The sequence below is a fragment of the Miniopterus schreibersii genome (genome assembly GCF_964146895.1).
Source record: "Miniopterus schreibersii genome assembly, chromosome: 2".
Lineage (NCBI taxonomy): Eukaryota > Metazoa > Chordata > Mammalia > Chiroptera > Miniopteridae > Miniopterus > Miniopterus schreibersii.
The window spans coordinates 108,263,940-108,284,728 of NC_138102.1; the positions used below are offsets into that span (position 1 = coordinate 108,263,940).

Below are 20,789 nucleotides of genomic sequence, written 5' to 3' on the forward strand. Positions count from 1 at the left end.
AACATCCCAATCGCTGACTCAGATCACTGAGCTAGGGAAACAGTTTCTTTTACTCTTCCTTACATTGTAATAAGATTCCTTGGGTAAGCAATAGGTTCTCCACCCTGATTAGAATCACCCAGAAAACTGTTTTAAAAATACTGAATCTGAGATACTCCCCCCCCCCCAGATAATCTTATTTCAATGTTTTAGGGTGGGGAAATTTAGGCATTGGAGTTCTTAAAAGCTCCGTGGGTGATTCTAACATACATATAGAATTGTGGAGCCCTGGGGTTGGGTTTATTTGGAGAGATCCTCTCTGAGACAGGCAAGCTCCAGGAAGATATTTATTTATTCTTTTCTTTAAAAATTTTCTAACTTTTTTTGGTATCTTATTTTAATATTTTAACCCCAATAAGGAAGCTGTATGTAGTTAAATCCTCTATTGTCTCTTAGCAGATCACTATTAAATATAAATGTGATTATGCTTGAAGCATTACCATGAAAAAAGAAATGGGTGATACTACTACTTGACCAAACGAGAAGACTTGGAAATGGGCTGTCCTGCACTGTTGAAGTGCAAGTCTCTTAACTGCCAGTTTATATTTCATCTTAATGAATTACTTCTAATAGAAAATAACAAAATCAACAGGACTATTGATGTATTTAAGCTATGTATCACAATGAAAAAGAATGAAAAGGAAATACAAAAAGTAGGGAAATGACACGATCACTTACTCTTACTGAGGACGGGCTCTGAGATATGAAGAAAGTTCTTGATTAAGTTGTTGTCTTCACTATCCCTAAGTTTACCCACCCCTCCTGCCATTTAATATAAGGAATCTGCAAAGGAAAAACACAAAAATGACGAATTTTACATATGCACTCTATTGCTTTTATTACCAAATAATGACTTATTTTTCCCATATAGTACACAAATGATGAGCCTAAGATGATATTCAGATTTATATTCAGATTTAAAGATCTTGTTCTTGGGGCAGTCTGATGGTTTCCAGATGGCAAAAGGGTTTTATACTCCTGGCCAATAATTTCAGAAATGACTATTTTCCACTTTCAAATCATTGATATATATAGGCTTATTTAACAATGAGAAAATGAAAAGTTTTTGGCCTAATTTCAAACTTGCTTGAAAAGGATGTCAGAAGATTAGTAGCTAGAATGGAAAGTAAGTGCCCGGAATTCACAGGGCTCAAAACACTCTGTAAGTATTCCTTTGAGGACTCGAGAGAAATATACATCCTCGTGCTATCAAAGGGAATTAATAGTGAATGTCGAAGCCAGTTTCCAGATCAATTATCGTCTATAGATTACCTCCATTAAGACATTTAAATAGAAGACATTAGGGCATTGTACCTCATCTTGGAATGTCCACCCAGTCTCCTAAAAATCTCCTCTAAATCCCACCTTGCTTCATAGCCCAGGTAAAATCTTATCCATCCATGAAATATTTTCTAAATACCTAATTGAATGTGATTGTTCCATTATCAAAGTTTCCATTATATTTTGTTTCAGCCTTATATCCTTTTTAGCATTTTAACTGCTCATATATATTCTATCTCCTTTATTAGATGGCTTCATAAGGGCAGATGCATTTTCTTACACCTCAGTATCTCTCATAGTAGCTAGTATCTTAAAGTCAGTGCTTAATAATTGTCTGCTGAGAAGATGCGTATACTAATACTGCCTATTTCTAATTCCAAATAGCTCATTTTTTCTTTATATTGGAGAATGAGAACAAAAGCAATGGTTTGCTCAAGTTCGCTATGGTGGCAAGACATACCTCCATGCTTTCTTGAAGCTTGACTCCTTATGGGGATAATTTCACCCTAGAGAATTATCTAAGATGTAAATACCAATGATTTATTAACATACCTTCCTATTCCAATAACACCAATAAATCAACATCTCAGAAGTGCTCTTGTATTTCTTTCACAAACAGAAAGTACACTCACTATACATAGATCTCCAGTGAACACTTCCACTTACATATGTCCTAATGTTTTTATTCTACTTTTCTATGTCTTCTACATGTTTATCTGCATCCAAGAAGCTTGTTTTAAACTTTAAGCTCCCTAAGTTGTCCTGGATAATAGTATATATAAACAGATTCTTAAATACTTTTTGATGATAATGATATTCAGACTTCTAATTCTGTATACATTTCCCATAAGGAAATGGAAAAGAGTGGAGGTGGGGGGATCTGAGGAGTTTAATGAAGCCAATGAATGGATCAATAAATTTCTTAACTTCAAAGCTGGTGAATAATGCCCTTGAGTTAGAGTGGAAAATAAAAAAGGATGCCTTGCATTATCTATTAAATTTGATAAGGAAAAATGCTAACTACATACAGTGTAAAGATAAATTGTACTTAGAAACCATTTATTATAACTCTCTCATTTAGGAACTAGAGACCCAGAGAGGGAATATTAAAACCAGGGGATATATTCCGTTAAATATTACAGTTCTGCAGGTTAACATTCTGGAAACTGTGAAATTTTTCTATGGCCAATAGAGGGATCCTCCAGCAAATCATAAGACTGACCTAAATGTTCCTTTAAAAGGCCAGTGTGATTATTACTTCAGTAATTGAGGAGGAGCGCAAATCATTGGACACCAGCCAGGGAGGGCATAAACAACACAGGGGTTTGATTACAGTAGCTGTGCCCCAGACTTTAGCACCATCTCAAGACATTTTCTCCTGAGATCATAAGCAAGAGGCTCCTGTTTACTCAAGGTTCCTAAATTCATAGAAAAGGTCAAATTACAGGTGGCATAAATGAAGATTTTGCAAGGTGGATACATATCTGATCAAGTTTTAAGTTTATTTAATCAGGTTTTGTTACTAGTTTTAGGAAGAAGGGATTTATTCTATTATACCCACTCTCTTTTTCTCTTTCATTCCCTAAGTGTTTGGCACATTGTTAGATACCCAATAAATTTGGTTGTTGATGAAATCAGTTTCAGTTGATTTTGTTTAAATAAGGGTTGGAAGTGTGTGGGTGTGTGTACACGTATCTTTCTTTCAATGGTACTATTCACTGTTAAGCTTGCCTGTGGATCTCCTCTATTTTCACTTCCCCTTAGTAATAGCTCCTTACTCTAGTGCCCTATTAGTAGAGACACTTGATCATCATGGTTATCTATCTATATATCCTGCCTTTCCCCAGTTCTGTTGTCTAACCAAGGCTTCAGAAATAATAGCGAGAGAATGAAAGTGGGTGAGAATTGGGACTCAGAGATATGCAAGTCTAGTTTTGCTATTAGGGCACTGGAAAGAAAGAACTTTTGAACAGCCACACAAAGAAAAGGAAAAGTCAGCAGGGAGTCAAGCTTTCAGTCTCATTGTCAAACTGAGAAGCAGGGAGTAAGAAAAGGATGGGCAAATAGGTCTGGTCAATCTCTAACAAAATGAAAAACAGCAGCAAAGATAGTAGGAGGTTTAGATGCAATGCTGCCAAGTGAGAGGCACATAAATTTCCAGAAGAGTCATGTAAAATTAAAATTGACTGGGTAAAGTGACCCATCACTTGTCACTGAATTCTCCCTTTTAACTACAGAGGATCAGAAGATGGGCTGTTTTATCAGTCCAGTGGGATTTCCTACCTCTGTAGTACTGGAATAGTGACCACAGAAGACCCCAGAATATACTTTTAAAGTCAACGAGATGCTGGGATGTTCTTGCTCAGCTCAAGATCTTGTTTCCTCCCCCAGCCTTCCATGTACCTCCTCCTTGTTGGGACTGGTGAGTGACATCAGAATCACAACTGGTGATATCACTGTCTCTATAGCAACAGTGGTGAGGCCACCAGAAATTGTGTCATCAAAGGACAGGGGGAGGGGTGAAAATACACTCAAAAGCTCTGATGCTTAGTTTAGAAGAACTGGGTTCACTGTGTCCTGGTAATTTTCTTCCTTAAGTATCTAATTTAGGTAGAAAATATGGGAGGGGAAAATTTTGTCAATGGATTCCACTTAAAACAGCAGAGTAAGTATGACGTATTAACAAATCCAGATGGATGCAGCCAAGGATTGAGTGGGTCTACTAAATTTTTTATGCAAAGCCCATGGAATCACTTCATTTTGTGGGATCCAGCTTGGACTCTTTTTCATTATAAACATCTTACCTTTTGCAAAAAAATAAATTTTGAGATATTTTTCTTCAAGTGACCATCTCTGGGTTGTAATTCATCTTAGATGGTCAGAGATACAGAAGCATTAATGCATCCTCTGGAATGCCTCCGCCTGCAACCGTAGTGGGATAAATCAGACCATGAGGCATTTGGTTGGCAATTTCTAGGCTTGAGGAGGACTTTGTTAGTAATACATTCTCTCTGGAAATGTTACCTTAGGTACTCTTATTATTGATGATCGAACATAGGATTAATGCATAGAGTTTCCATGAGGCAAAAAGAATCTCTAATCAAGGCTACAAGATAAGGGCTAAAATCATTAACAAATTCAAAAGTCAGTGACTGATTTCAGACTTCCTTTAACAGGTTATTTATTGATGATCTTTTATATTAGGTCTCAGTTTCTTCACCTTTCAAATAAAGAAGCTGTGCATGTTGATCTCCTACAATACCTTCCATCTCCAACATTCTATGATTTTGATACTTCAGAGGTACTTGAATAAAACTACATGTACACACATATAGCACTTTGCTGTTGACAAAGCTGCCCATCCACTGTCATCTGATCCTCACAATAACCTTTTGAGGTAACAGGGCAGGTATTATTTTCCCTGTTAGACAGGTATAGAAGCTTGCACAGATCACAACTAAAAACTGGTAGAACTAGAACTGGGATCCAATAGTTATCATCATAATTAGCTATTTATTAATATTAATAATAGGGAAAGAGCAAAGGGGAGGCCAGATATTATAAGCAAGGTCATCTGGGCAGCTTCACCAGGAAGCTACAGCTTCATGCTCCCCAGGGAACCACTGGTTATTCCTGATCACTGGGGGAAATAATCTAACAAAGGGGGAGATGGGCGCATGTGCAGTGAAGTCTAGTGACATAGGGAAGGAGCTTTCCTGCCAGTCTAGCCTGAGGAACAATCGATTGGCCAGGGAGTAGACTCATCAGAAGCGCACTAAATCTTGGAACGTTAAAATCCTCAAGGAGTTCTCTCTCTCTTGCTCACTCTTGCTGACCCTTCTTGCTCTCTCCTGCTCTGTGACCCGCTCTGGCCCGTGTGCTTGCCTGTTCTCTCTCCATAGCCATGTGGCCTTAAGCAGCCAGGGCCATGGGCCATGTGGACTCCACCCCCACACAGGATGCTGTACTGTACAGTAATATGGAACAGAAATTCTGGGCAGTGGCCTTAATCCTGGTCTTACTGAAGACAAGATTGGACTTCTTCCATGGCGAGACAAACAGAGATGGCACCTTGGAGGGAAACTCCCTTAATTTTGCATCATCAAAAAAGCTTTTCATGAAACCTCATCCTCCCATGGGGGCCTCAGGAAATTCTTTCCCTTGTGGCACCCCAAGCACTCCACTTCCATTGATAACATAATATTCTAGATTTTTAAGTCAGTGTTCTTTCACCTGTATCATGTCACCTTGAAACTAGTACTTAGAACATGGGGCAGCCCTGGGCACGTGGCTCAGTTGGTTGGGGTGTCGTCAGGGACACCAAAAGGTGGTGGTTTGATTCCTGGTCAGGGCACATACCTAGGTTCTGGGTTAGATCCTGGGTCCGGGTGTGTACCGGAGGCAACCCATCGATGTGTCTTTCTCACATTGATGTTTCCCTCTCTCTCTCCCTTCCTCTTTCTTTAAAAATCAATTAAAAAAAAATATCCTCAGGTGAGGATTAAAAAAACCCAACACCCCACAAAGCACGGGGCAGTGTTTGACTTGTGATGTAAAATCACATTAACTGACAATGTTACACAGGTGTCAGGAAGTTGCTGATAATGGGGGTCAGTCAATGTATCAGAACCAGGAGAGTATGTTGATATTCATATTGACCCCAGAATCAAATATTGCCAAATTTTAAGTGCTTACTGAACATAGGATGAGGCCAAGAGATACGATAGCACAGCATTAGTAAATTTTTCATAAAATTTCTTCAAGCGTTTCCTCTTCTAATTCAGTTTGTTAAGTGACACACGTACACGGGGTGGGGTGGAGGGGAGTGGGAACAACCAACCGTACAAGCCTAATAATGGGCATTCTACCCACTACAGGTCTTTTGTCCATCCCAGCATGCACACTCCCTTCTTTCTGAAAGAAATTACCAAGTCTAGAAAGATCTCCTAAACTTTTTATGTTTTAGTCCCTCCCTCATTATAACTACCATGTTTGACAGCTTTCTATTCGCTAAACTCTCTCCCTCTCACTTTGGTGACCATAGCTAAACTTATTTGTCTAATGATATGCCCAAGGCAGATATCTCAGGACAGGTTGCTGGTTGCTGTCTTCTACTCAGGGATCCTGGAAATTGAGCAGAATAAACTATTTAAAACTGCAAATGTTTTGTCTAATCTTTCTGGAATATCCTCAGGCTCTAAAACAATGCAGAGTCTTAAGTCCAGAGTTAAAAAAAAAAAAAAATTACAAACCATTGCTCTACAGTTTCTTCCTAGAAAAGTGCGCAGATGGCGTACAGGTCCACTAAATTTTACATGCCATTTGGGGAGTTCATAGACTTCTTGAAGTCCACTCATGAATCACACTCCAGGTTAAGAATCCCTGGACTCATACGTCAGGTGGTGACAAGTGTTTTGATAACTAGATAGTAATAAAAGGCGGTTGGAATGGTGACCACTTAGGATAAGATGTGAAAGTCTTCTCTGAGGTCACCTGTGAGCAGACTTGAGCTGGTGCAGAAACCTGAGTGTGACGGGAAAAGGGGAACAGCAAGAAGCAGAGGCTTCGGGGAGAGAACAGAGAGGTTATTCACGGATTGACTTTAAGAACTTTGGTGAATTCGATGTGCATGTTTTAATTTCTATTTTCTCTTCCTCCCTTTCCCTCTGCATGTTCCCCCTACTCCTTGTTTTTAAAAAAATTTTATCTTTACTCTTCAAAGTACTGCAGATGTCCCCCTTTTCCCCATCGACACCCCTCCCTTACCCGGCCTTCACCACTCTACTGTCTGTGTCCACAGGTTTTGCACATACGCACACAAATTCTTTGTTTAAGCTCTTCCCACCCACTCCTTTCTTGCAGACCTCTCCCTTGGACCCAGGTTATCTCCCTAAAGAACTTCCGGAGTTCAAGGGTCACGCTTCCACCTTCCGGGTCTCACCGAGGCTTCCCAGTCCGACATTTTCAGGAAACAATAAACAGAGTGAGGAAAGCTGAGCTTCGGCTCTGTCACTTTGTACGCCCTTGAGTCAATTGCTGGTTGACTCTGAACTTCTGGTTTCTGGGCAACGAGATGATCTTTACGGCAGATTCCGTAACCTGAGAACTGAGCTTCCGACCTCAGGATTCTTTTCTTTTTATTCCCCCCCTCCCTCAGCTCCCTCCCTTTCGCTTCGTTCTCTCTCCAGCCCCCTCCTCGGTCAAAACTCCACCCCAAGTCTGGCCCGCCCCCTGCCTCCCGGTTAGCGCCTGCGCAGACGCGCAGGGACGAGCGCTTTGACCGTGCCTAGCAGCCGCAGTGGTCGGAGCGCCGGCGGCAGGGGATTGTGGGACAAGATGGCGGCCGCCGTTCAGCCCCGAGTTGTCCGGGTCCTGCCAATGTCACGTAAGTGTCACTGGGAACACCCGCCTCCGATTGGGATTCCGAGGTGGGGGTGAGATTGTTGGCAGCGGCGCCGTCCCGCAGCGGCCCGGCCGACTCCCCGGACACCTGGGTTTTTAGGTCCGGCGCTGCCTCCGTAGTTTCTCCTTTCCGTTCCGCCTTCCCGGTTAAAAGGTGCGTTTGGGAAGGGGTCTGCGCTGGGGGAACGTGAGCAACGGGGAGCGAACCGGAGAAAGTGGGGGATGATTAACGGATCGAGGGAATCAGATCTCTCACAGCGTTGTCAGGGTTTGGGGTCATGGGAAATGCTTCTGTGGAGGGTGAGGGGCGGAGAGAGGACTCTGAAGAGGAGGGAGGGAGAGGAGAGCGGAGGGAAGGCTGTTCGTGGATTGACGCTAAGACCTTGTGCAAACTTAAGATCCTTCGTGTCACAATGGAAATGACAATACCACAACGTCAGGGAGTTTCTGAAAAGGTTAAATTAAGTAATATTTGTTAAAGTACTTTGTAAATCTAAAGAATCTCTGTAGTGTAGAGTGTCCTGAGGTCGATGTGCTGGGGCCGGGGGAGCGAGGGATGCTGGGAGAGGAGAATCAGGAGCTGGGCGGAGAGGAAAGGGAAGAAGAGTAAAGGATGTTTTAGGGTTTGTCTAAGCGCTGTTCATTTAACCTCCTCTTCTTACTAGATCTGCTATCACCGTTCTCAGGTTGAAAACGTGTATTTGCTCTAACCCTCAGTAAGAGAGGCTAGAAAAGCAAGGGCATTTAATCCAGTTATACTTCATTGTCATTTTTTTCACCCTCCAGCCCTCCACAAACACCCCGATCAATCTCCAAAAGTTGTGTTTTTTCATAGTGCCTGCTATCTGCTAATCACAGTTCTAGATGTTTTTATAATTTTTTTTTCTCTGTAACTTACTTTTTTCTTTTTTTCTTTTTAACTGACATCATAGTTTGTGCTCTTAACCATGCTGCTTTATTGTCTCTGGTGAAGTAAGCTTTTGAGTAACTCTGTAGAGACAGGTCTAGTGTGTAACATAATCAGAGCACTATAGAACAGAATTGCGTTAAACAGTGATATATAGTGAAATGTGGAGAGACTCTTAAGTACCATAGGAAATCAGAGAAGGGAAAGATTGGTATCATTTGAAGCAGTGAGGGAAGATTGGAAGACCAGTGAAGAATTGCAGTTCTTCCACTGATTTTGTGAGGGTTGTTATGATCAGGAAAGTAGAGAAGTTGGACATTTTCCTGTCAATGGCAAGAACAAGGGGGTGAGAATGGAACCGTAACATACTTACGAGGCAGTGAAATGACTACCTGTAGATCTGAAATAGTAGGAAAGGAAATTGAGTATATTACATGGGATCAAATAATAGAGGCCTTTGAAAGCGAAGCAGAGTTTTAGACCAGTGGTCTCCAAAGTGGGTTTTGGAAGAGAAAATAATGGAATACAAAAATATAGTTTTAGGACTTTAAGAAATGTTTTCTGTAATAATAACAATAACTAACATGTTATTCAAACTCTGAACACTGTTCTAAGTGCTTTAATACATGTTTTGTAATGTGTATGATGAAGTACATAGAACATGCGTGTAATTTATAAATAAATACTTAAAAATAATTCATTATACAAACAAATATGTTTGGAGACAGTTGGTTTAGATATTACAGTAGGAAACCAATGTAGATTTTTGAGCAGGTGAATATAAGGAATAAGTAATGGTACTCTCCTAATGATCATAATAAATGGAAAAAAAATGGAGAGGCTGGAACCAAAGAGCACCTACATGAGCAATGCCCTTACCAATATATTACTAATGCTTATACAACCCTCTAAAATGTTAGCTTCGTGAGGCTAGGGACTTTGTCTTTTTTACTATGCTAGACACAGTTTCTAGAATAGTTCTTGGCCCATAATTGTTGAGAAAACAAATAATCATGTGAGGTTAGTGTAACATTACCTTCTGAGAAATTTCGAAGTAGTAATAAATGAAAACAACTATTATTTGTGCAACGCTAAATATGTGCTAGGTAATGTGCTAAATGCTTTGTCTATATTTACTCTAGTCCTTATAACAATCTTTTGTGGTGTTAATTCTTTGACTCCAGGAATTGTTCCCATCTTATTGGCTGTCATTTATCCTATGCCCTCACTTCCTTCCTTACTCTTCATTTTAATAATTACTTTTCATACATTCTTAACTCTCCAGCCCATCTCCCTTTGTCAGCAAAAAAGTCAATACTGATTAAACCAAACTTTCCATATATTTCCTTCCTTCCCCTGAGCAGTGGAGAACTGAGCTAGGGAAAACACCAAACTAACTGACTGACCTTATTTTAAATTCATGAATACAAATCTCAAAGTAGATTTTCAATAGAATACAAAGTAGATTTTCAGCATTACCATTTCCCTAGGAAATTTGCTTTTCCTTTCTCCATAACTATCACTTAACATTGCCAGTCTTCTAAAACTTCTGACATGTGCTTCTGTCTTATTCTCTGCTTTACAGAGAAATCAAGGAATCAGGTAAGAAAATTTTTTTCCCCCACCGTAAAAATCTAATAGTTGACCTGTGATAATTCTCTGCCTTCCCTCCAAATGAGCTCTTTCTGCTCTGATCTAAGGCCGTCCTCTCTTTCATTCCCTCTCTTGAATCATTAATTTCTCTCCTCTATTGGGTCACTTCCTTCAGCATATTATTGCTATCTCATATTAAAAAACACTCCTTCCTTGTCTTCATGTTACTCTAGTCCTATTTTTCTGTGCCCCTTTATATCAAAAGATTATCAGTATTCCTCTTAGCACTTCCTTGCTTCACATTTTCTCTTTGCCTGCTCCATTCAAGCTTTAATTCCTACTATTCCAATAAAATTGCTCCTGTTAACGCCATTTTCAACCAGCATTTTCTAGATCCTGTGGTCCTCTCTTCTCATGCTACTTGACTTTTCAGCATTGCTTTATAGAACTAACTCCAGTAGATCACCCCTTCCCACCTCCCGGCCCTCCTTATCTACGGTTTCGCTTTCCACAGCATTAATTATCCTGGTTAACTGCAGTCTGAAAATATTAAATGGAAAATTCCAGAAATAAACAATTCATAAGTTTTAAATTGCACATCATTTTGAGTAGCTTGATGAAATCTTGTGCTGTCCTATTCCGTCCTGTCAGGACGTGAATCATCCCTTTGTCCAGCATATCCATGCCATATAGCTACCTGCTCATTAGTCACTTAGTAGCTGTCTCAGTTATCAGATCAGTTGTCAGGGTATTGCAATGCTTGTGTTTAAAGTAACCCTTATTTTACTTAATGTCCCAAAGAGCAAGAGTAGTAACTTGGATATGCCTAAGAGCAGTCACAGAGTGCCTCTAGTAAGTAAAAAGGTATGTACATTTAGGAAAAATCGTAGTAGTACATGCAGGGTTTGGTACTATCCTCAATTTCAGGCATTCACTGGAGGTCTTGGAACATATCCTCTGAGTGTAAAGGGGGGTTTACTGTATTCTCTCCATCAGTCACTTTTTTCATTTGGTTTCTGGATACCATTTTCTTTTGTTTTTTCTCTTACCTCACTGGGCTACTTTTTAATCTCCTTTGCTGGCTCTTTGGACTAGTCACTCAATCTTAGTTCTAATCTCTGAGTCTTAGTTCCTCATTTGTAAAGTGCCAGCAAAGATGACATTAAGATAACAGTTTTTAAGCATTTAGAACAATACCAGGCACCTGGTAAGAGCTTTGTAAGTTTAGCTATTATTATGATATTATTTTGTTATTGTGTGTCTGATCTGCAAGGTTTGTTTTTAATCTCTGTGGTTTCAGTAAGCTAGGCTTTTTCTCCAATTCCATACTGTTGGATCGGAAGAAACAATGGTTTCTGGGAAGAGAGCCACTGGAAAATCATTCTTAGAAAACTTACTTACTTACCTAGACTTACTTACTTACCTACCAACTTTTGATGATTTTCAGTAGTTTTATATTAAGTCTGAATTTCACTCTTTCAAAAAAATGTTCTCTACCAATTGTCCTCTGCCTCCAACCCATATCATCAACTTTATTTTTCATCCATCGTCAGTTTCAAAGTCTGTTTCATGTACATCGTTGGCTATTCCCTGTCCTGGGCTTATCATTCCCAACTCTACATTGTTATATGTGTTATGTGTTTCTCATGTAAATTTATTTCTGTTACTATTTAAAACCTTTCTCAAAACACTTTAACCAGGATTCTTCCTCATGATTATCTAATTTACTACTTTGAATTCTCTCCATTCCTTTCCCTGTAGAGGTTTATACTGTTTTAATTTGTAACTTTTTAATATTTTGTTTTAATGTGGTTCATCTTCCTAGGCAAATTACATCCTATGGTCAGGGAGTTTACTTTCTACTTATTATACATTTCCTTATGTTCTGTAGAGTCCTGGTTGCAATGATTTGTGTTTATTATTGCTGTTGGCACTTAAATTATAACTTTTAAAAAAGTACTTTCATTGATTTTTAGAGAGACAGTAAGGGAGAGGGAGAGAGAGAGAAGCACTGATGTGATATGATAGCGAAACATCGATCATCTCCCTCCTGCAGGCTCCTTACAGGGATCAAGCCTGCTACCTGGGCATGTGCCCTTACTGGGAATTGAACCAGAGGCAGCTTTTCGGTGCACAGGTGACGATGCCCAACCAACTGAGCCACACTGGCCAGGGATTAAATTTAAAAGTTAAATTTAAACCCCAGCCTAAGTAAATGAAAATACCGATAGCAAATAATGTTACAGGTTTCTAGGAAAAGAAGCTATTTGTATTCGTTTATGTTAACATTTTCCATTTTTGTATATTCTGGGCTTTTGTTTCAGGTTCTTCTCTTACTGCATTAGCCACATCTGTGTGTCATGGCCCGCCCCAGCGCCAGCTTCATCATGCACTCATACCTCATGGGAGAAGTGGGCGTTCCTCAGTCAGTGGGGTGGTGGCTACGGTGTTTGGAGCAACAGGATTCCTGGGCCGATACGTTGTCAATCATCTTGGTAAGTAAATTTCCTGGAGTTTTAGTATACTCCCATGCCATTTACTAGGGTTACTTAATGAGAAGCCAGGAGCTATGTTTCTTTTTATTTTAACAGTGTTCTGAATAACTCCTGTCTTAGATTTATGTAAATTTGGTCTGCTGTGAGCATTGTGAGCACATCCATACTTCCTCATACTTCCTATATAGGATGTTAAAATGGGAATAGGGAACTCTGATAAGTTATGGCAACTCTGATGTGGCAAAATACGCTTTTTGTTATAGATAGTATCAATTCATATATACTGGAATTTAAATATTTACCAAATCACTGCCATATAATGTATTCATATTATGTTAACATTGACCCTTTTCTCAATTCATTGTTTTTTAGGGCGAATGGGGTCACAGGTGATCGTACCCTATCGATGTGATACATATGACACCATGCACCTTCGTCCTATGGGTGACCTGGGCCAGATTATCTTTCTGGTAAGAGCTTATATTACTGACTGTTCGAGTTAACAGATGTAAATGACTAAGGTCATTTTTAGGAAAGAGAGGCAGTATAATAAAGCAGCAGTTTCATTCCAGAGTGGACCAAAGGCATCCTCTACTCACAGGGCATTTTTGAATACTCTAGTCTAGCAATTGTCAAACTTCTTTAAAGGTCCAGATAGCAAATATTTTAGGCTTTGTGTGTCATAGGGCCTTTGTCATAATTACTCAGTTCTGTCCTTATAGCTCAAAAGCAGCCATAGACAAAATGTAAAGGAATGAGGGTGGCTGTGTTCCAATAAAACTTTATTTACAAAGTTAGACTGTAGACTAGATATTTGCCTCTGGGTCACAGTTTGCTAGCCACTTCTCTAGACCTGCTTGTCCAGTATGGTAATCACTAGCCACATGTGGCTGGCTATTGAGCACTTGAAATGTGGCTAGTCTGGATTGAGATACACTGTTAAGTGTAAAATACACACCAGATTTCAAAGACTTAGTATGAAGAAAATAATATTCAATGTATCATTAATACATTTCTATATTTATTACATATTGAAATAATATTTTGGATATATTGGGTTAAATAAAGTATATTATTAAAATGAATTTCACCTTTTTTTTTCTTAAATGTGGCTAATAGAAAATTCAGGATTACATATGTGTCTTGTTATATTTCTATTGGACAGTACTTCTATAGACAGAGAAAATCCCAAATAGGGTGTTTTCTAACTTGGTTTGCTTGGCATAGACTTAATTTACAACAGTTCTTCCCAAGCATTCTCTGTTGTTCTTAAATCTGCAGGTTCTTCCTTTACACCAGTAGTTGCCAGTGGGGCGAGGGCAGGGGGGAAAGGGTGGGGGAGACCCTGCAAGGGAGTGATTAAAAATGTGTGGGCCCTTTTGGTAGTCACAGTGAGTGGACACCTTACTGGTTTTTTAGGCACAGGACATCTTATAGTGCACAGGACAGTTCCTTTTCTCAAAGTAATGGGCTACCCAGAATGCCTGCACTTTTCCTACTGAAACACTCTGGGCCTTGATGCTTGGGTCTACTGTCCTTTTAGCTAACTTTTCTTACTTTCATCATCCTGTATGGAACTGAGTTCTTCCATTTGCACGTTTCCCTTTTAAAAAAAAGTTTGGTAAACATCCTTAATATCTGATATTTTCATACAGATGATTTGTGATCCCTTTATTTTTAAATCCTCACTTGACATTTTTTCCATTGCTTTTTCAGAGAGTGTGGAAGCGGGGAGGTGGGGGGGGGGCAGAGGGAGAGAGAAACATTGGTATGAGAAGAGACACATCAATTGGTTGCATTCCGCACGTGTCCTGACCAGGGCTGCAGATCGAGCCTGCAACCAAGGTATGTGCCCTTGGCCGGAATTGAAGCTGGGACCCTTCAGTCCACAGGCCAAAGCTCTAACCACTGAGCCAAACTGGCTAGGGCTTGACTTATTTCTTTTTTTGGAATATATCAAAGGGCAGTCTTTTTTTTTCTCTTCAAAAGTATCTTTTCTTCTTTTAAAGTTATCTTTATTGTTGAAAATATTACAGATGTCCCCCTTTTTCCCCCCCATTACCGCTCTCCATCTGGTTCCTGCCCCACCCCAGGCCTTTCCCGCCCTATTGTCTGTGTCCATGGGCAATGCATATATCCATGTAAGTTCTTTGGTTAATCTCCCCCTCCCCCCCAACCTCTGAGATTCTTCAGGCTGTTCCATGTTTCCATGCCTCTGGATTGACTTATTTTTAATGGCATTTCATTTATTCTTTACTGAATGTTCACAAGCTAAGTATATTTATATTGAAAATTTCTTGTTTCTAAAGTGTTTTTCTTTTCCAAAATCTTATTTTCAAATATCCTCTTGTTAATGTAGTTATAGGAGCTTAGCTTTTTCCTAGTTCTTTGTAACTTGTGATTGTTGATCACTTTGTCAGTCCTCAAACTTAAAATATTTCACAAGTGATAGGTGAAAACTTTTACTGGTTTGCAAATATGGGGTCATTGGAATTGAGCTATGTGACGTATTCCATTCTTTCCACAGATGCTTGTTGAGTGTCTGCATGTGCCTGGTACTGAGCTAAGCTCTCAGCATATCTTGATGAAAAAGTCCACAGGGAGCTTGCAGTCTTAGGCAAGGTGGAGAATGGCCTGCAAAATCATTTGGTCTGGCCCAGCCAAGGCAGCTGTAGGCGGGACTTGAAATTCAATAAATCTAGGAGCTTTTTTCATAGCTAATTTTTAAGTTGATAATTTTGTATGGCCTGCAAATGATGTTATAAATATCCAAATGGCCCTTGGCAGAAAAAAGATTCCCCACCATAGGGAATACAGACGCCAAACACATAACTTTGAATAGAATAATAATTATGAAAGGGGAGGTCCAGGGAAAGTAAAATTGAGGAGGAGGGACTTCACTATGTTGTTTATTTTTGAGAAGGATGTACCATATTGGGTGTGGTGTTCAGATTTTTCTGCTTCAGTCTCTGTTTGAAACTGCTGCCTGAATGGCACTTGGTCTGACTGGGGCTGTTGGGCCTTAGCCTTGGGAACCTGGTTTCCTTTTGATTCTTTCTCTCCAGGCCTCATTCTAGGGCCATTTATGCAGTTAATGCCTCAAACTCTTCTACTCTTGAGTCTTTTTTAAGATTTTTCCTCTCCCACCCTTTCCATCTTTGCTAAAAAACTTTTTTTTTTTTTTTTTTTAGCTTTTATGTGTAGAGCTGCTTTTTTTGGATGAGAATGTCACTCAGTGTGCTGCAGATTTTATGTATATTTTACTTAATCTTCATGGTAACCCCATGAGTTAAGCTGTCTTTTCAAGTTTTGTATGGAGTTTGGAGAGATCATTTGCATGCAGTTAGTAAATGGCAAACTAGAATTTGCATTCCTGTCTGACTTCAACACTGTTACTCTACTGTCTGTTGTGCCCCACTCTCCATCATAACTAGTTTTTGTAACTAGTTTTTCCTGCGGAGTGCTTCATCTTTTTGTTTTTGAATCTGATTTCTATAGCCCTTTCACTCTTTTCTGAATTACGTGGGCATTTGAGCATGCTTGCTCATGTTCACTCCTGTGTGCTCTCCCTCCCCCCTTTCTCTTTTCCCTTTTCTTTTCCCCTCTCACTCTCCCTTCCACTGCATTCACTCATACATACACACTTAATATTTGACCCTATATCATTCTTACTATCTTTCATCAAAATGCTTTAAAAATTCAGTTTTATTTTAACATAGAAAACTCTGTACCTTTGTCTGGGGTTATTTAATTCCTAGTTGCTATTTTGGATAAGAATCGTCAATCTTACTAAGGTCCTAGCTGATGCTCAGAAGTGTAGTTCTACATCAAAATCTGCCATTGACTTAATTTGGAGTTTTAGGCAGGTCACTTCCCTTTGAATGTTGTTTTCATGTCTTTTAAGTAGAAATGACTAGATCTGGGATTATAAAGAAGGAGTTAAAAAGATATATGAAAATCATTATGAATGCTCCCAATTTATTGCTAGCCTTTAAGAGACCGTCCTTATCTTCAGTCTCTAACTGGTTTGCTGCTAAAAAGGGAAAATCAGTTTACCTCCCAGATGATCCTTGTTTCTTTTGCTATATTTCAGGAAGGGAGACTTGATTACTGGATTCCTTTATAGATGTGTGGCAGTTGGGTGGACAAAAATTGATGTGCCCCATTAAAAATGAATAGCATTGCCCTAGCTGGTTTGGCTCAGTGGTTAGAGTGTTGGCCTGCGGACCGAAGGGTCTCAGATTCAGTTCCAGTCAAGGGCACAGCCCTCAGTTATAGGCCCAGTCTCTGGCCCTGGTCGGGGCATGTGCAGGAGGCAACCAATCGATGTGTCTCTCTCACATTTATGTTTCTCTCTCTCTTTTCACGCTCTCTGAAAAGCAGTGGAAAAAATATCCTGGGGTGAGGATTAAAAAAAAGAATAGCATTTTGCCTTGGCCGAGTATCTCAGTTGGTTAGAGTGTCGCTCTGGTATGCCAAGGTTGGTGGGCTCGATCCCCAGTCAGGGCACAAATAAGAAGCAACAAGTGAATGCATAAATAGGCGGAACAAATAATCTTCTCTTTCTCTCTCTCTCAAATCAATTTTAAAAAAATGAATAACATTTTTTTACTACTTTCACCATTTGATTACCTGAATAAAGTGGACTTGCAAATGTTTGTCTCCAAAAGAGTCAGAGAATCAGCAGGGGTTTGAGACCAAAAAATCATTTCTGTTGTAATAAACGGAGCCTGTATGAAATGGCACTATATTGTGACTACAACAGATGTTCCATTTTGAAATTTGCCAGGTGGTGGGGAGGGGGCCCCTACAGAAATGTTAAGTGCTAGGTTTATCTTTTTATTTTATTGGCTATTGCTGTTATAGGAATGGAATGGGAGAAACAAAGATTCTATTCGAAGAGCAGTAGAGCACAGCAATGTGGTCATCAATCTTGTTGGGCGAGACTGGGAAACCAAGTAAGTCTTGACTCATTTCTTCTTTGTATAAGCTGTCTTAGGGTTCAGTAGACACTTATTAGGTATCATCTGTATGTTAGACATTGTAGTGGTGACATTTTAAATTAGGCTATCAATAAGCAGCCATTTACATACCAACTATTTGCATACCCCGTAGACTCCTCCTCCCCTTAGGGGATTTAGTTGTATAAGTTTGGTATAAATAAGCAGTGTGATGTGCTGCCCATAAGTGTCCATATGTATTGTGTCAGTGTGGTCGGTGTCATCAGATGGACAGGATGACTGGTGTTGGTCCTGTGCTTGGATCTGTCCAGCTGGGATGGGGTTAGGTAGGAGAATTTTCCCTGTTTCACTGTCAAGATGAACGGTGGTTTTTCTAGCGTGACAATGTTCTTGAATTGTTCTCCACATTGGGTTTCTTTTTAATTTTTTTTAAATATGTGATTTCAGAGAGAGGAAGGGGGAGGAGAAAAGAGAGATGAGAGCTAGAAACGTCAGTGATGAGAAAGTCATTGATCGCTGCCTCCTGCACGCCCCCTACTGGGGATTGAGCCCGCAACCTGGGCATGTGCCCTGACTGGGAATCGAACTGCCATCGCCTGGATCCTAGGTCGATGCTCAACTGCTGAGTCATGCCGGCCAGGCTAGAATTGTTCTCCACATTGTTAATTGAAGATGGCATGAGTACTGGTTTGAACAGTTATTTTTAGCTAATGTATGAGTTGTTCATCAACAAATAATGTTTAAAACCTGCAGTTTCACAACACTTTATTCACAGCTGTTTTTGTAGCATTTATTAAAGTTTGACTTATATTTATTTATATATGTCTGCCTCATCAAATGTTAAGTTCTTTGATGACTTGGAGGGTCTTAGTCAACTTTATATACATCATATTGACTAACACAGTGTAGTACAGAGTAAGTACTTAATGTTGTTGGATTAAACTAGTGACTGAATCTTACCCCCTGAGAGAAATGAAGGCCTAGGATAAGAAGTGATTTTCCCTCCAGCCCTACACCTTACCTCATCTGAACCCAACCCCTGCAGCCAGGTGTTTTTCAAGGACCTCATTCTTAGAATTCTTTGAGGACACCGAATATTATGCATGCTGATTGATAACTTTAGTAAGTCTTACATTATATATAATAATCACAGTGAGCAGTAAAATTAAAAAAATTAATTTTGATTTTGGATTAAATCATTAGTGTTTTACAGTTTAGCTCTTAAGAATTCCGATAGTAGTGTGAAAATCAGCTTACCACAGAAAGCTCTGAAATCCTGAGTGAGGTGTTAGCTGATCCCCCTTTTTTTTTTCTTCCAGAAACTTTGATTTTGAGGATGTTTTTGTGAGGATTCCCCAGGCAATAGCCCAGGTGTCCAAGGAAGCTGGAATTGAAAAATTTATTCACATTTCACATCTGAATGCTGATATTAAAAGCTCTTCTAGATATCTGAGAAATAAAGTAAGTAGCAAGTTGTTTTGGGAAGTGATTCACAGAGTGGGAGTTTCCTGGGTCCTTTGAAACATGAGTTAAGTGAGAAGGGTTTCTCATTGACATATCCAGGATTAAAAGGGGTTTTTAATTCTCCGTGCCAGAATTAGATTTGTATGTATGAGGGGGGTGTGTGTGTGTGCGCACGCGCATTGTGTTCTGACAGTTTGGTTAAGTGCCTTCTGTTTGCAGGGAACTATACTAAGGGCTTCAAAAAAGGATAGACCATATTATTACTTGCTCTCAAATGCAGTTTCTTGGGGCATAATGGCATCACACAGTAAACAAAAATGGTGGAGTGTGATTCCTGTCCAAAAGAGTCATACCTATGTCACCTACCAAGGTTAAAGGACCATCTTTTTCCTCAAACCCCTTGTATAGTTATGGTCTCATGCTACTTTTGAAGGGGTGATGTGAAGCCTGAGAATGACCAGAGTTCCTTGACAGTGGCTCCATCTTTTTGACCCACTGCATTCCTTTATTCAACAAATTGTTTATGATGCACCTACTACGTGCCACGTTGTATTAGGCACTGGGTATGTAGGAGTGAGTAAAACAGACAGGTCTTAGCCCATATCTAGTTTCTAGTCCATTAAGGAAAATAATTCCTAAAGCACCAGGTATTACAAAATTGAAACCTGCTCTAGGAGCCTTTAATGGGGGAGAGAGGGCACTTATTAGTTAGGAGCATTTAATTACTAGCATCAGAAAATCTAGTGTAACCTGGCTTAAGCAAAAGGGAATTTATAGGCCCACATATCTGAAAAAGCCAGCAGTAGGGAACCTTAGCCACATGGGTGCCAAGGTTCATCGGGGCTTCAATTTTGTTTCTCTGTGATTGTGTGTGTGTGTGTGTGTGTGTGTGTGTGAGCTTTGTTTCATATTCACAAAACTGCCTAACAGCACACCTTGGCCTCATATTTTCATACTGCACTGGAGAGAGAGAGAGAAAGTGCACACTGTGCCTGCCTCTGCCCCAGCATTCATAGAATCATGTAAGTTCATGACTGGAAGGGATGGGGCTGGGAGTGGGGGACGGGCGGTCAGTGGTGAGAAGGAGGGAAGAGTCAAAGCTGTCCAGCCCTTTGGCTTAAACCACTGGTGGACAGTGGTGCTGTTGAACATGATGAGAAACACTTGAGAAGGACTAGGCTTTAGGGCAGTGCTTCTCGGCCTTAGCTGCACGTTAGAATCACTGAGGGAGCTTTGAAAAGTCCTGATGCCCAGGCTGTACCAAGACCGATTCAGGATCTATGGGAATAGAACTTGGCATCAGTATTTTTTAACTGTCCCTAGGTAATTGCAGTATGCAGCAAAGATTGAGAAATACAATTTACAGAGAATGGAAGAGGAGGATTTAGTTTTGGACTCGGGTTGCATCTCAGATGCGTGTTAATCATCAAGGTAACAGGGATGAACGGGCTTTATGGTCTTACAGCTCAGAAGAGAGGTCTGGGTTGGAGGTATAAGTGAGGGAGTCACCAGCACTTATTGTTAATTGAAGGAATGGGAGAGGATAAGATGGCCTGGTATGGAAACATGGATTGAGAAGGGAGTTTTGGACTGGGCCCAGAGGAATACTAGTGATCAGTGGTCTGGTATTTGAGGACTACCAAAACA

The 20,789-nt window shown here is 40.0% G+C and overlaps 1 protein-coding gene across 1 annotated transcript in view; it reads left to right on the forward strand.

Moving 5' to 3' along the window:
• Positions 1–7,277: 7,277 nt before the first annotated feature.
• The window catches only part of NDUFA9 (NADH:ubiquinone oxidoreductase subunit A9), a 30,220-nt gene continuing 16,708 nt past the window's right edge, over positions 7,278–20,789 (forward strand). The window contains exons 1-5 of the mRNA XM_081127631.1: positions 7,278–7,705; positions 12,547–12,717; positions 13,090–13,187; positions 17,584–17,675; positions 18,998–19,139. Of these exons, the coding sequence (XP_080983757.1) occupies positions 7,657–7,705; positions 12,547–12,717; positions 13,090–13,187; positions 17,584–17,675; positions 18,998–19,139 (552 nt within the window). The 5' untranslated portion in view covers positions 7,278–7,656. The remainder of the gene's footprint in view (positions 7,706–12,546; positions 12,718–13,089; positions 13,188–17,583; positions 17,676–18,997; positions 19,140–20,789) is intronic.